Genomic DNA, 11,139 nt, shown 5'->3' with positions numbered 1-11,139 from the left:
GTTGGCTTTAGGAAGCCAACCATTAGAAGCCAAGGACAAGGGAGTGACATAGCAAGATGCCATGGAGAGGAAAGAGAGGGAGGCAGGGGACAAGTTGGAAGGACCCTGCCAACCTTATCTAGATATGTTTGCACTTATCAAGAGGAGACTTACAGTTCTGTGAGTTTGAGGATAGAACAGCAATAGGTATATGGAAAACAAAGTAAAATACATGAGGCAAACCAGGGGAAACAAAAGAAGAAAGGAAATGCAATCAGTTCACCATGTGGATCATTTGTGAATAATTCATAATCATAAGTTACACACTGACTATTGATTGAACTATTGCAACATAATTATATATGCTTGAATACGTGTATGGTGTTTCTGGGGGATATAAGAGGGCTAAGTTCTCATCTTCCACTGACGAAAGTCAACAGCTAATACTAAAACTGAAAAACTAAAGAAAACAGCAATATATATGTTATTTAGAAATAGGGAGGTAAATACCAGAGGAAACAGCTTAATGTATTGAAAATGGGTGCCTGGGGGAAGCAGGAAGTGGATGGGGGAGAGCACTGCAGGGCTGCTTTTTGTAGAACTATTTGTTTTCTTAACTCCATCTATATGTTTCCTTTTTGGAACCATGTCCATTTTACCATGAAAAAAGACATAATTTTAATGTAGTTTAAAACATTTTTAAAGAAGAAAGTCATTACAGTAGTAGTTTTGGCCAGAAATAATTGAAGTAGGATGCAGTGGGGATGGCAGGAAGGGGATGGTTCACGATTTTAGGCAGGCAGAATTGCTGTCATCTGATTGACTCTATGGCTGTGGAGCTCAAGAGAGGTCAAGGCAGAGCCTGTGAGGTTGTGAGGAAGGTGGGGCCATTAATAGAAATAAAAAACACCCACACAGAGCAGGTGATGGAGGGAACAGAGATCACAGACTGCAGATTTGGGATGTTTTGAGGTTTAGGAACCAACAGGACAGGCCGGAAAATACCAGCCAGAAACTGAAACTGTAGGGAATTCCCTGGCGGTCCAGCGGTTAGGACTCCATGCTTCCACTGCAGGGGGCACAGGTTAGATCCCTGGTCAGAGAACTAAGATCCCCCCTATCCATATGGTGCAGTCAAAAAAAAAAAAAAAAAATGACAAGCTGAAACTGTCTAATCAAGGGTTTCAGTGTGCATCAGTGAAAGAGGGGTGTTAAAAAATCTTGTGTCAATTAGCTCCATTGTTTGTAAATTGGAGCCATAGAAAGGAATGGAGGACAACCACCAAGCAATAGTCACATTAAAGTTTATTATTTTTTTCTATTTTAAAATGAAAATATAATCACTATAGAAAAACAAATGGAAAAATATACAAAAAGATAACGAAGAAAATAAAACCAACCATAACTCCATCTCTACAAGGTAAACACTGTTCTTTGTTTGGAGAGACACTTCTTAGCTCCTTTTCTTGGGACTCCAGCTACTAGGCTGTATTCACAAAGCCCCACTTCTAGCTTCCACTGCGGTCTGCAGGATTTCCAACTGTGTTCTGGATGGCTCTCCAGGGTACCGGTCTCCGGTTCTTATGGCTGAAACTGAGTCCATCACTGAGTCTCCCATTTTAGATCTCCGCTTTATCACCACCAGGGGCTGGATTCCAGTCCACAGCAGCCCCAAGCACTGAAATGACTATGGTGACCATTCTCATGTGCAATTAGATGCATTTTTTTAAATATCAAAAGTTTCCAAAATTTGTTTTTTGGATGTTTTTGGAGTTCTTTTTCTGTGTGTAGTCTGCCGTTAGTTATCTAGTTCTGCAAGTGTCCATCCCATTAGCCACTTAGTCTGTGCCTCAAATCTGGCCACCTGTCTCCACTGATCTTGCTACACATTCGAGGCCCTTGCCACCAGTGCCACAAACTACTGCAGTTCCCTCCTATAGAGTCGCTTCAATTCAACCCTCACACGCTTTGGCCAGGATGATGACTTCCTCTGCCACTCTCATCTCTTGATACTTTCTGCCTGAAAAATCCCTATGTTTTAGGCACATTGTCCTGAATTTACCAAGTCTGCTCTGCTGCTCCCTCTGCCTAGAAGGTTCGTCCCTCATTTCCTCTGCCTAGTGGAGTGGGCTACTTACCTCTTCACAATCAACTCAGATGCCACATCCTCTGAGGTTTCTCCTAATCCTCTTAGAGGAAATTGCTACTGAAGGAAGAAGAGCTCCCTTCTCTGCTAGGTGATCAGAAGGGGCTTCATAGAGATGGCGTCTGACCTATATCAATGGAAAACAAAAATGTTGCCTGCCACATCAGTAAACAAAGGATGTTGCAGGCAACAAGCCATCACCTTACAGCTGAGCCATGAGGGAACTCAGGATAGAAACAGGATGCCCGCCATCTAGCAGTGCCCCCCGCCCCCCGCCGACCCCCAAACTCAGGAAGAGAAAGCACAGGATACTGGCCCCAGATAGCTGAGGTGTATATCAAAGGAATGATTTCAGTGAGCCCTGACTTTTGCATCTTCCCATACATAGAAAAGCAATAAATCTCTTAACTTGAGATATCTGGTTTTCTTTAACAGTAATCTTTCGATATTCTGACTACTACCTGGTCTTTGTTGCAAAAACTCCTATGTATCCTGGCTCCTCCCTTACCTCTTCCAAGCAGTCTCTCAGAGCTATCTGAGATGTTGTGTCCTGGACTTAAATCCTCGGTTTTGTCTGCCAAATAAAACATAATTCTCAACTTTTAGGTTGTGCTTTTTTTTTTTCCAGTTGACACCTAGAACTTACCTTTTACGTGGGTGGGGGGGGTATCCTTCTCACTTCAAGGTGAGAAGAAAAGGAGAAAACGGTCTGGCATTGGCATGCTGCCATTCAGGGATATCTAGCAGTCTAGCCCTGTCGAAGACCAGGCTGGGAAGGTATGTTCTGGGCACTGAAGATTTTTTTTTGTTTTTTTTTCGGTACGTGGGCCTCTCACTGTTGTGGCCTCTCCCGCTGCGGAGCACAGGCTCCGGACGCGCAGGCTCAGCGGCCATGGCTCACGGGCCCAGCCGCTCCGCGGCATGTGGGATCTTCCCGGACCGGGGCACAAACCCGTGTCCCCTTCATCGGCAGGCGGACTCTCAACCACTGCGCCACCAGGGAAGCCCACTGAAGATTTTTGAACCAAGGGTGACAATTTAACCAGGGATGAATGATTAATAAGTGTGTTTCTGACTGTACTGGATAGCCAAGCAGATTTTGGACTATGTGGGTGTAGTGTGCTTGGAGAAGTAGCTCAAATGTTCTCACTCCCCAGGCACAATTATTGCTGTTTTCTTACTGCGCACTTTGTACAGCATTCATCGCACAGAACTGTGATTATTTGTCTCTCATTTTTTCAAGTCTCATTTTTTTCCCCTGTAGCACCCAACGCAGGGCCCTGAACATTGTAGGTGCTAGTAAAGACTATTTGAATGAAGGTATGTATTTTTAATAGACATGTCGTTTAATATATTTTTCCAAAGAAGATTCTGTATTATCCTTTCCAGCAAGCCCCTAGAAGCAAGCATTATACTAATATCCAGATCTCAACCACACTCTAGTCTAGAAGCAGGTAACTTTGGGGGGAGCAAGGCTGGGGCTCAAGTTACCCCTCGTAGAACCTTTGCTGAGGTAAGGTCTGGAGGTTACTTCCCGCCAAGCCCTCCTCCCATCCGCCCCACCCGCGCACCTCCGGGCGTGGCCGAGAGCGGTGCCTTTAAGAAGGGGGCGGAGCCCAAGTGAAAAGACAAAGCCCCTGGCCGCGCGCTCCCCCTCCCCCCTCCGGCGCACCACACGGACAGTGGTGCCCGGATGTCGGTGTCGCCTTCGGTGACAGATGGCGTAGTGTCTGTGTATGTTAGAGGGCTTCCCTGGCCTGACCTCTTTGAATTCTCGGCCTTTCGGTCCCCCGCTGTCCCCCACTTTGAACTCCGCCGCTGGAGGCCCGCTCCTGTCACTGGCGCTTACATAACGTGACCTTTCACCTCTTCATACTGCCCTCTAGTGCGCTGCAACCCAACTAGGCGGCCCGGGAAGGGGGAGGGACCCAATCGCAGAGCGGCAGCTCCTGTGAGCCAATAAACGCTGGGTGCTGACCAGCTCTCCGCCTATTGGAGCATTCGCCACCGGCGCCACAGGGGAGCATGTTAGTGTGTGCGCTGGCCGGACCGGGGGGAGGAGGGGAATCTCCCGCCATTTTTCAATAATTTCCTCCGGTGCAGCTGAGGACGAGTCGTGACTGCGGAACGCGGGGACCCGTAGCGAAGGTTGGCCGGAGGCTTCGGGGCGGCGCGGCATTGTGCGTGGGAGTTCTGTGCCCTTGCGTCCCTCTCCATGGCCCTAGCGCGGCGGCGCCAGCAGTGAAGGAGCCGAGTTCGCGCCGCCCTCTCACCCCTCCCCTCCCCCACCCCACCCCCGGGAGCCAGGCGCTCGCTCCGGGCCGCGGGGCCTAGTGTTACGCCGCGGGCGCGCTGAGGAGCAGCCGCCTTCCCCGCCGCTGCCGCCGCCGCGATGGCGCCGCTCCTGGGCCGCAAGCCCTTCCCGCTGGTGAAGCCGCTTCCCGGCGAGGAGCCGCTCTTCACCATCGCGCACACTCAGGAGGCCTTCCGCACCCGGGAGTATCCTTTTCCAGTCGCGCCGGCCAGGCCGCTCGCGGGGTGGGGTGGGGCGGGGTGGGCCGCGCAGCCCCGCGCCGGTGGCAGCTGTCAGCGCGCCCAGCGCTGGCGGGCCAGCACCCCGAGCTCGAGCCCCAGGCCCGCCGTTCCGGGGGGGTGGGCGGGCGGGCCGGCCCGGCTCAGGCCGCCCCGGAGCCCTGCGCCCTCCATCCTTTCCTCTGACCCGCACTTTGTCACCGGGCCTCGCTGTAGATGAACGACCCTCTATCCCGCCCCCCCCCCCGCCCCAGGAGGTTGGCTTTAGGCCGTAAGTACCGAGGGTTGAGCGGGGTTTCCTTTGCTGCTGCTTTTTTCTTTATAAATTAAGCCTTCCACTTAAGTTTTGGAAATTGTACTTGAGCGGCCTCGTGATCTGGGTTGTACAAGTCGCGACTGCGTCTTCCCGGATCTCTGCGGGGACATTTGTGTTTTGCTTCTCCCGAGTGGACTTTAGGCTGGTGATGGATGAACTGACAGGATTGTGAGGCACAAAACCAAGAATGAATGTCCAGACTTAGAGAAGAGGCAGTAAAAAAGTTACCTTGGAGGAGCGGATGCCTTCCTTCCCTGGGCATGCACAGATTTGGAATTTTGACGATGTATAGGAGATCAGTATTTGTCTTTTAACAACGTTTCAAAAAGACACGCTTAAAGTTTTTATGTTGTACTTTAGAAACACGAGGCTGATGTTTTAAATGAGGAGCACCCTTTCTTCTGATCATTGCTTAAGGTTTCTTGCACAAGCTTATTAGTCTTTTAGTTGAAAGTTGTACGACTCTTATTTACTTTTTTTATGGATGCCAGATGCGTCCGTTTTGAAGCTTAAGTGTAAAAAAGTTTTCTGAATCAAGCTTTCTTTAGTGTACAGAAAGCTTCAAGAGTGAAGGGTAATGTATTCTTTAGTTTTATCACCCCTTTCCCTTTGGAAGGACTTGATTTCTTAGTAGTTTCAGTTTGCTTGCTTCAGTATGGAAGGAAATGCCGGTGTGAGCTATATCATTTGATTTCATTTCTCTTTGATCCTCCCTTTAATGTAATGCTTTATGGGATAACCTCATTCTTGTTTGAGTGCAGTTTGTGGATGTTAGGTGTTTACATACAAAGGGATTTGACAAGTGAATCCATGCTGTAGGAGGGCTCTTGAAGAAATGCAGCTAGAGCATCTCAGAGCTGAAATGGATCTTGGAGATGGTGGGGTTCTCCTGCCTGGGTATGCCTAGCGGGCCCACACAGTTGAGGTTGGCTTGCTAAAGGTCACACACTCCGTAAATGATGAGAATCAGGAGTAGAATTCAGTGCTCCTCGTACCTCATCCCTGAAAGTAAATCAAGAGAGGAACATGGAATGCTATTCTTTCACTTTTAATAATGTTAGTCCATTGTTTGTGTCAGTTTGTGGTATGATAAGGTGCATTTAAGGGAGGGGTCGGAGTGGTAATCTGGTTCTTTTTCATGTCCTGTTAGGACTTTTGGATTGTTTTGGAGAAGTGCTCTAGCTCTACCAAATACTTTATTCTAAAAGTGCCCAATTTTTTTTTTTTTTAAATAACATTCCAAAACATCGGTGAAGTAAAAAATTACTTTTGGGAATCTGCCATATCCTTTTCAGATGTCATCTTTTGAGCAGTTGATGGTTATTCACACTAATATTACTGGTTGTTGATTTTTCAGGTCTGGTTCTAGTGGAGCATCAGAAACTGCGATAGGGAGGAGACAAATTCTAAGTCTGTACTAGGTACTGAGCTCTGTAAAAAATGGCTGTAGATAGAACTGGCAGCCCCGGCCTTTTCATATCATTTACTGAAATCGCTGAAATACAGCGATACATATGAGGAGTTTTTTTTAATGATGACAGTTGAAAACTGATATGTGGAACTTTTTAACTGTTATGTATTTAATAAAAATTCTTCATCTTTAAAATTTCCCATATGAGTATTTAGAACCCTTTTAACAAAGGAGTTCTTAAATTGTGTTATATATTGGGGGAAAATTGCTCCCTTGGTAATTTCTACAAGTGGAAGCACTTTGAGGATGGTTTTTAAACAATTGTACTGTGTGGTTGGCAGGTTGGCATATTTCTTTATTAGGCTATTAGTGATTTCATAGAGGAGAACAAGTATGTGGTTGGGTAACTGCTGCATTTGAAGTATTGTTATTTCCAATTCTTAATTTATAGTTATAATTATGTTTTAATAGGACTTCATACTTTAATTTTCTCCTAATACCTACCTTTTGGTTGCATGTATATTCTATGGCAAATTTGTATGGTGTTTTATTGACCTAAAGCTGTGAGCATTGTGTTCTTGAAGGTATTATTGTACATCTTCATTAAACTTACAGTGGTTGTGAATGATGCACACGTTTAATGACTGGGTTATATGTTGATGTTTATTGTACTGTAGCTTTAAATCTATGGTACATTGCTTCCTAGGATAGTACTACTGCTGGCAAGACAGTAGATCTTGGTTTGAAAAATTAACTTTATTGGAATCACTTCTTGATGTGATTATTTGACAATAGAATTCTACACTGACTGTGTTTAAGTCAAGATAGATTTTAAGGAGGAACTGAACCTACAAGTGGCCTGCTGTAGATTAAATTTTTTTTTGTATTGCTTTATCCTAGTTTCTAAAGCCTAGAAACTAGTTCATAACCTTAGTAGCATCAATATGAGAACTTTTAGATGGTGTAATAAGGAGGGGGTATTAGAATATACAGTTATTCTGGCTCTAGGCAAGAATAACTTGATTTGCCTAGAGTGTTTTAAGAGCTGGGGTTAAGTTGTAGTTGCAAGACAGGATTTTATTGGGCAGTTGGAATACTGAGCTCTTATGTCGATTTTTATAATTTAATTTCTTTAAAGTAACAAGTTATTATCAGATTAGAGTTATTTTTAACTTAATGACAGACTGGTCCAAAGAGAGAAAATAGGATAAAAAGCAGATCTTGAGTTGGTGCTTTGTCTTCTCACTTAGAACTCTCAGCGTTATAGTTATGCTTATTTAACCTCCATACTTTTATGGGCCACTTCCTTTCAGGCTATCAGGTACTTTATTGAAAGAAACAATACTTACAAGGCTAAAGAGAACAAAGAAGAGCAGCATATGGTGGTAAGGAAGTAGCTCTTGAACTCTTGAAAAAGTAGATGCATAATGAGATAGTCTAGGATTTGAACTTATCATTTATAGCTTACACAACCTTTGGAGAATTGCTTTGACATTTTGTCTGCAATTATAAGTGCAGCAGTCGCTGGAACATAAAAACCACAATTGGCATTTGCTTTGAGCGGTTATTTGAGAGTGAGTGACTTATTTTGGTAACCTAAAATCTGAAATAGGATTTAGAGCCAGCTGACTCAACATCCTTCTTTTTGTAAAAAATTAATTTATTATTATTTTGGGGGGGCTCTGTTCGGTCTTCGTTGTGGTGCGTGGGCTTCTCATCACGGTGGTTTCTGTTGTTGTGGAGCATGGACTCTAGGTGTGTGAGCTTCAGTAGTTGCAGGCCGCGGGCTCAGGAGTTGTGGCGCATGGGCTTAGTTGCTCCATGGCCTGTGGATCTTCCCAGCCCAGGGCTCGGTCCCATGTCCCCTGCATTAGCAGGCGGATTCTTAACCACTGCGCCACCAGGGAAGTCCCTGAATATCCTTCTCATGGGCTTTTTTTTTCTCCTTTCATTTATTTTTTCTTTAACTTTTCTCTTAGCATAAATCAAAGTAATAACCAGAACAGAGTTACATAAACTTAAAACTACCTAATGTTAGGGGTGGTTGTAGAAATTTCAGTTTTAGACTTTTGAAATTAATCTAATTTGAATAACTAGTCAGTTAAAAATTGTGCTGTCAGAGGACATTCATTCCTAGACGTAATCGTTAGGTTTATAGTGCTATCCAACAGAAATGTGATGTGAGCCACATGTAATTAAAATTTTTCTAGGGCCACATTTGAAAAAAAGAAAACAGGTGAAAAAAAAAGGAAACGCACATTTTTCTTATTCCAAGTTTCAGGCTGAAGGAGCAGTCCCTGTCTGCAGCGACCTTTTCTAGTGGCAGAAAGGTCAGGAGGAAACCATGACAGCTTTTTAAGCTTCTTCCTGGAAGTGGTGTCTGTCACATCTATTGGTCAAAGCAAGTTATGTGGCAGGGCCCAGCCTTTGTGGGGAGGGGATGTGCTTTCCTCTTCCCAGGAGGCATTGCAAGCCACATGGCAGTGGGTGGAGGTGTAGAATCCTCTTAGGGAAGAGAGGTGGATATTTGGAAAAAACAGTACAATCTGCCACATTTTAGGGTTAAGGGAATGTTTCCTGGGGAAGGTTGCTTTTAAGTTGAGATCCAAAGGATGGTTAGAATTTAGTTTATTTTGCCAGTTATATCTCAGTGAGCTGTTTTTGTTTGTTTTGGCTGCACTCGGCAGCTTGTGGAATCTTAGTTCCCTGACCAGGGCTCTAACCCGGGCCCCTGGCAGTGAGAGCGCTGAGTCCTAACCACTGGACCACCAGGGAATTCCCGATTTTGAAAACCTGAAAGAAGTTTCATATGGCTGGAGTGAAGAAGTGGGGATGGAGATGCAGTGTTGAGAGATACAGAAAAGGGCTGCATCACAGGTCCTTGTGAGATAGGCTGAGGAGTTTGGACTTTGCCTTAAATTTAGTGGAGGCTGTTGAAAAATTTGAACAGGAAAGAAGCAGGCTTTTAGGTTAGGAAGATCAATGTGGCTGTAGCATTGAGAATGGATCTGCAGCCTTGAGACAAATGGCAACTAGATGGTGTTTAAATAATTAAATAATCTAGGCAGTAGATAATGGTGGTCTAAATAAATTTACTAGCCCTTGAGGTGGAGAGAAGTACAGTTGATGGATTTCTGAAATTAAGTAGATTTGACAGGGTTTGGTGATTGATTGGGGAGGAATCAAGGGTTATGTTTTGGTTATCACTTGGTTAGTGGTGTTCTTCTCTGATGTAGAGGACCCTGTGAGACAGGAGGGAAGGGGGCAGGGCACAACCTTAAAAGAATGACAGCCCCTGAGGACATAAAGTGGTTAGAACCGAGACGGCGGAAGAATCTACTTCCAGTAGACCTTGAGCCTCATTATAGGCTCATTGCGATACATTAGAATATTGTAAATGACGCCCCGCAGGCGCACTGACTGTTTGAGGCCAACCGTAAAAGGCCAGAAAGTGGGCAGTGGTCCAATTCCTGGAAATCCCTGCCTCTTCCCCAAAATAGTTGGAGTAATCTTCCTATTGCTTAGCCTGTGAAATTACCCAGCCCATAAAAACTAACCATCCCATATTCCAGGGCCTATCGCCTTCTGAGAGGGCCCACACACTCTGTCTGTGGAGTGTGTATCTCCCTAAATAAACCTGCTTTCCCACTTAGGTCTTGGGGAAAACTCCCTTGCCTGACTGCTTGCATCCTTCACAAGCATCCTATATTAATAAATCTACTTCTTGCCTATGGCTTTGCCTCTCGCTGCATTCCTTCTGCACTGAGGCATAAAGAACCTGAGCTTCATTAGTCCTGAGACCAGGTGTGTGGTTTCAGCAGGGAGATTGTGGGTTCAAGCCCCATCTGAGATGTGATTGGGTTTGAGTCCCAATCTGGGGTGTGGGGTTTCATGGAAGAGGATCAAGTGGTTCTTTTGTTTTGACTGTGAAGGGTGGTGGGGGACGGATAGGAAGTGTTTAGTTACGGAGGTTCTTATATTGAATTGCTGAGTATATCCAAATGGAGATGTATATGTTGCTAGTATATATATGGGCCTGGAGTTCAGAGAGAGGAGACTGAGCTGGTGATAGAAGTTATTAGCATATATAGATAGTAGTTGAAGTTACGGGCATGGATGAGGTCACCCAGAATGAGAATGCTATACTGATGATGATTTTCACAGGAGGGTACGAAAGATCTGTATTAGGGTAGAAGAGACTGTCATTATTTGAAAAACCACACTCAATCAATCAGTATTTGGTATTTAAATACATATTGTTTGAAAAAAGTTGGAAAAAAAAGTTTCTTCCTTTTTTTCCCTTAAAATAATAAAAATCATAGAAAATAAAACACAATAAAATCTTGATGAGTGGAATGATTTTCAGAACTGTGGGGGCCGGAGGATTTTTCCCTTTGCAACAACATATTTGTATTTTAGGAGGCCTGAGGCCAAGTGAGATTTTTAAATCGGAAGAAATGGGTTTAAAAACAAGACTGAGAAAAAAGGTTGTGAGTGTAAGAATCACAAAGGGCCAGAGAAGAAGAGGATTACCAGTCAGGCCAATTAACATGTTTTAAAATGTTATGACTGAATGAGAAATGAGGATCAAAAGCTGGATTTGGATAATGGTTCTTTTATTGGAGAGAAAGGACTTAATTGAGAAACACCTAAGTGGTTACAGTTAGGGACTGAAGAGGTTAGGATGATTCCCTGATTTCTAACTTGGACACTAGGGCCATTCAGTGAGATTGGGAGTATCTGTTAAAGAGCAAG

The 11,139-nt window shown here is 44.6% G+C and overlaps 1 protein-coding gene across 1 annotated transcript in view; it reads left to right on the top strand.

The window, feature by feature from the left end:
• The first annotated feature begins 4,490 nt into the window (after window positions 1-4,490).
• The window catches only part of BAZ1B (bromodomain adjacent to zinc finger domain 1B), a 66,109-nt gene continuing 59,460 nt past the window's right edge, over window positions 4,491-11,139 (top strand). Inside the window, exon 1 of the mRNA XM_082669741.1 lies at window positions 4,491-4,624. Within this exon, the coding sequence (XP_082525867.1) occupies window positions 4,518-4,624 (107 nt within the window). The 5' untranslated portion in view covers window positions 4,491-4,517. The remainder of the gene's footprint in view (window positions 4,625-11,139) is intronic.

Source organism: Grampus griseus (assembly GCF_964374135.1).
Source record: "Grampus griseus genome assembly, chromosome: 14".
Taxonomy (NCBI): domain Eukaryota; kingdom Metazoa; phylum Chordata; class Mammalia; order Artiodactyla; family Delphinidae; genus Grampus; species Grampus griseus.
This window is presented reverse-complemented; position numbering and strand designations above follow the sequence as displayed.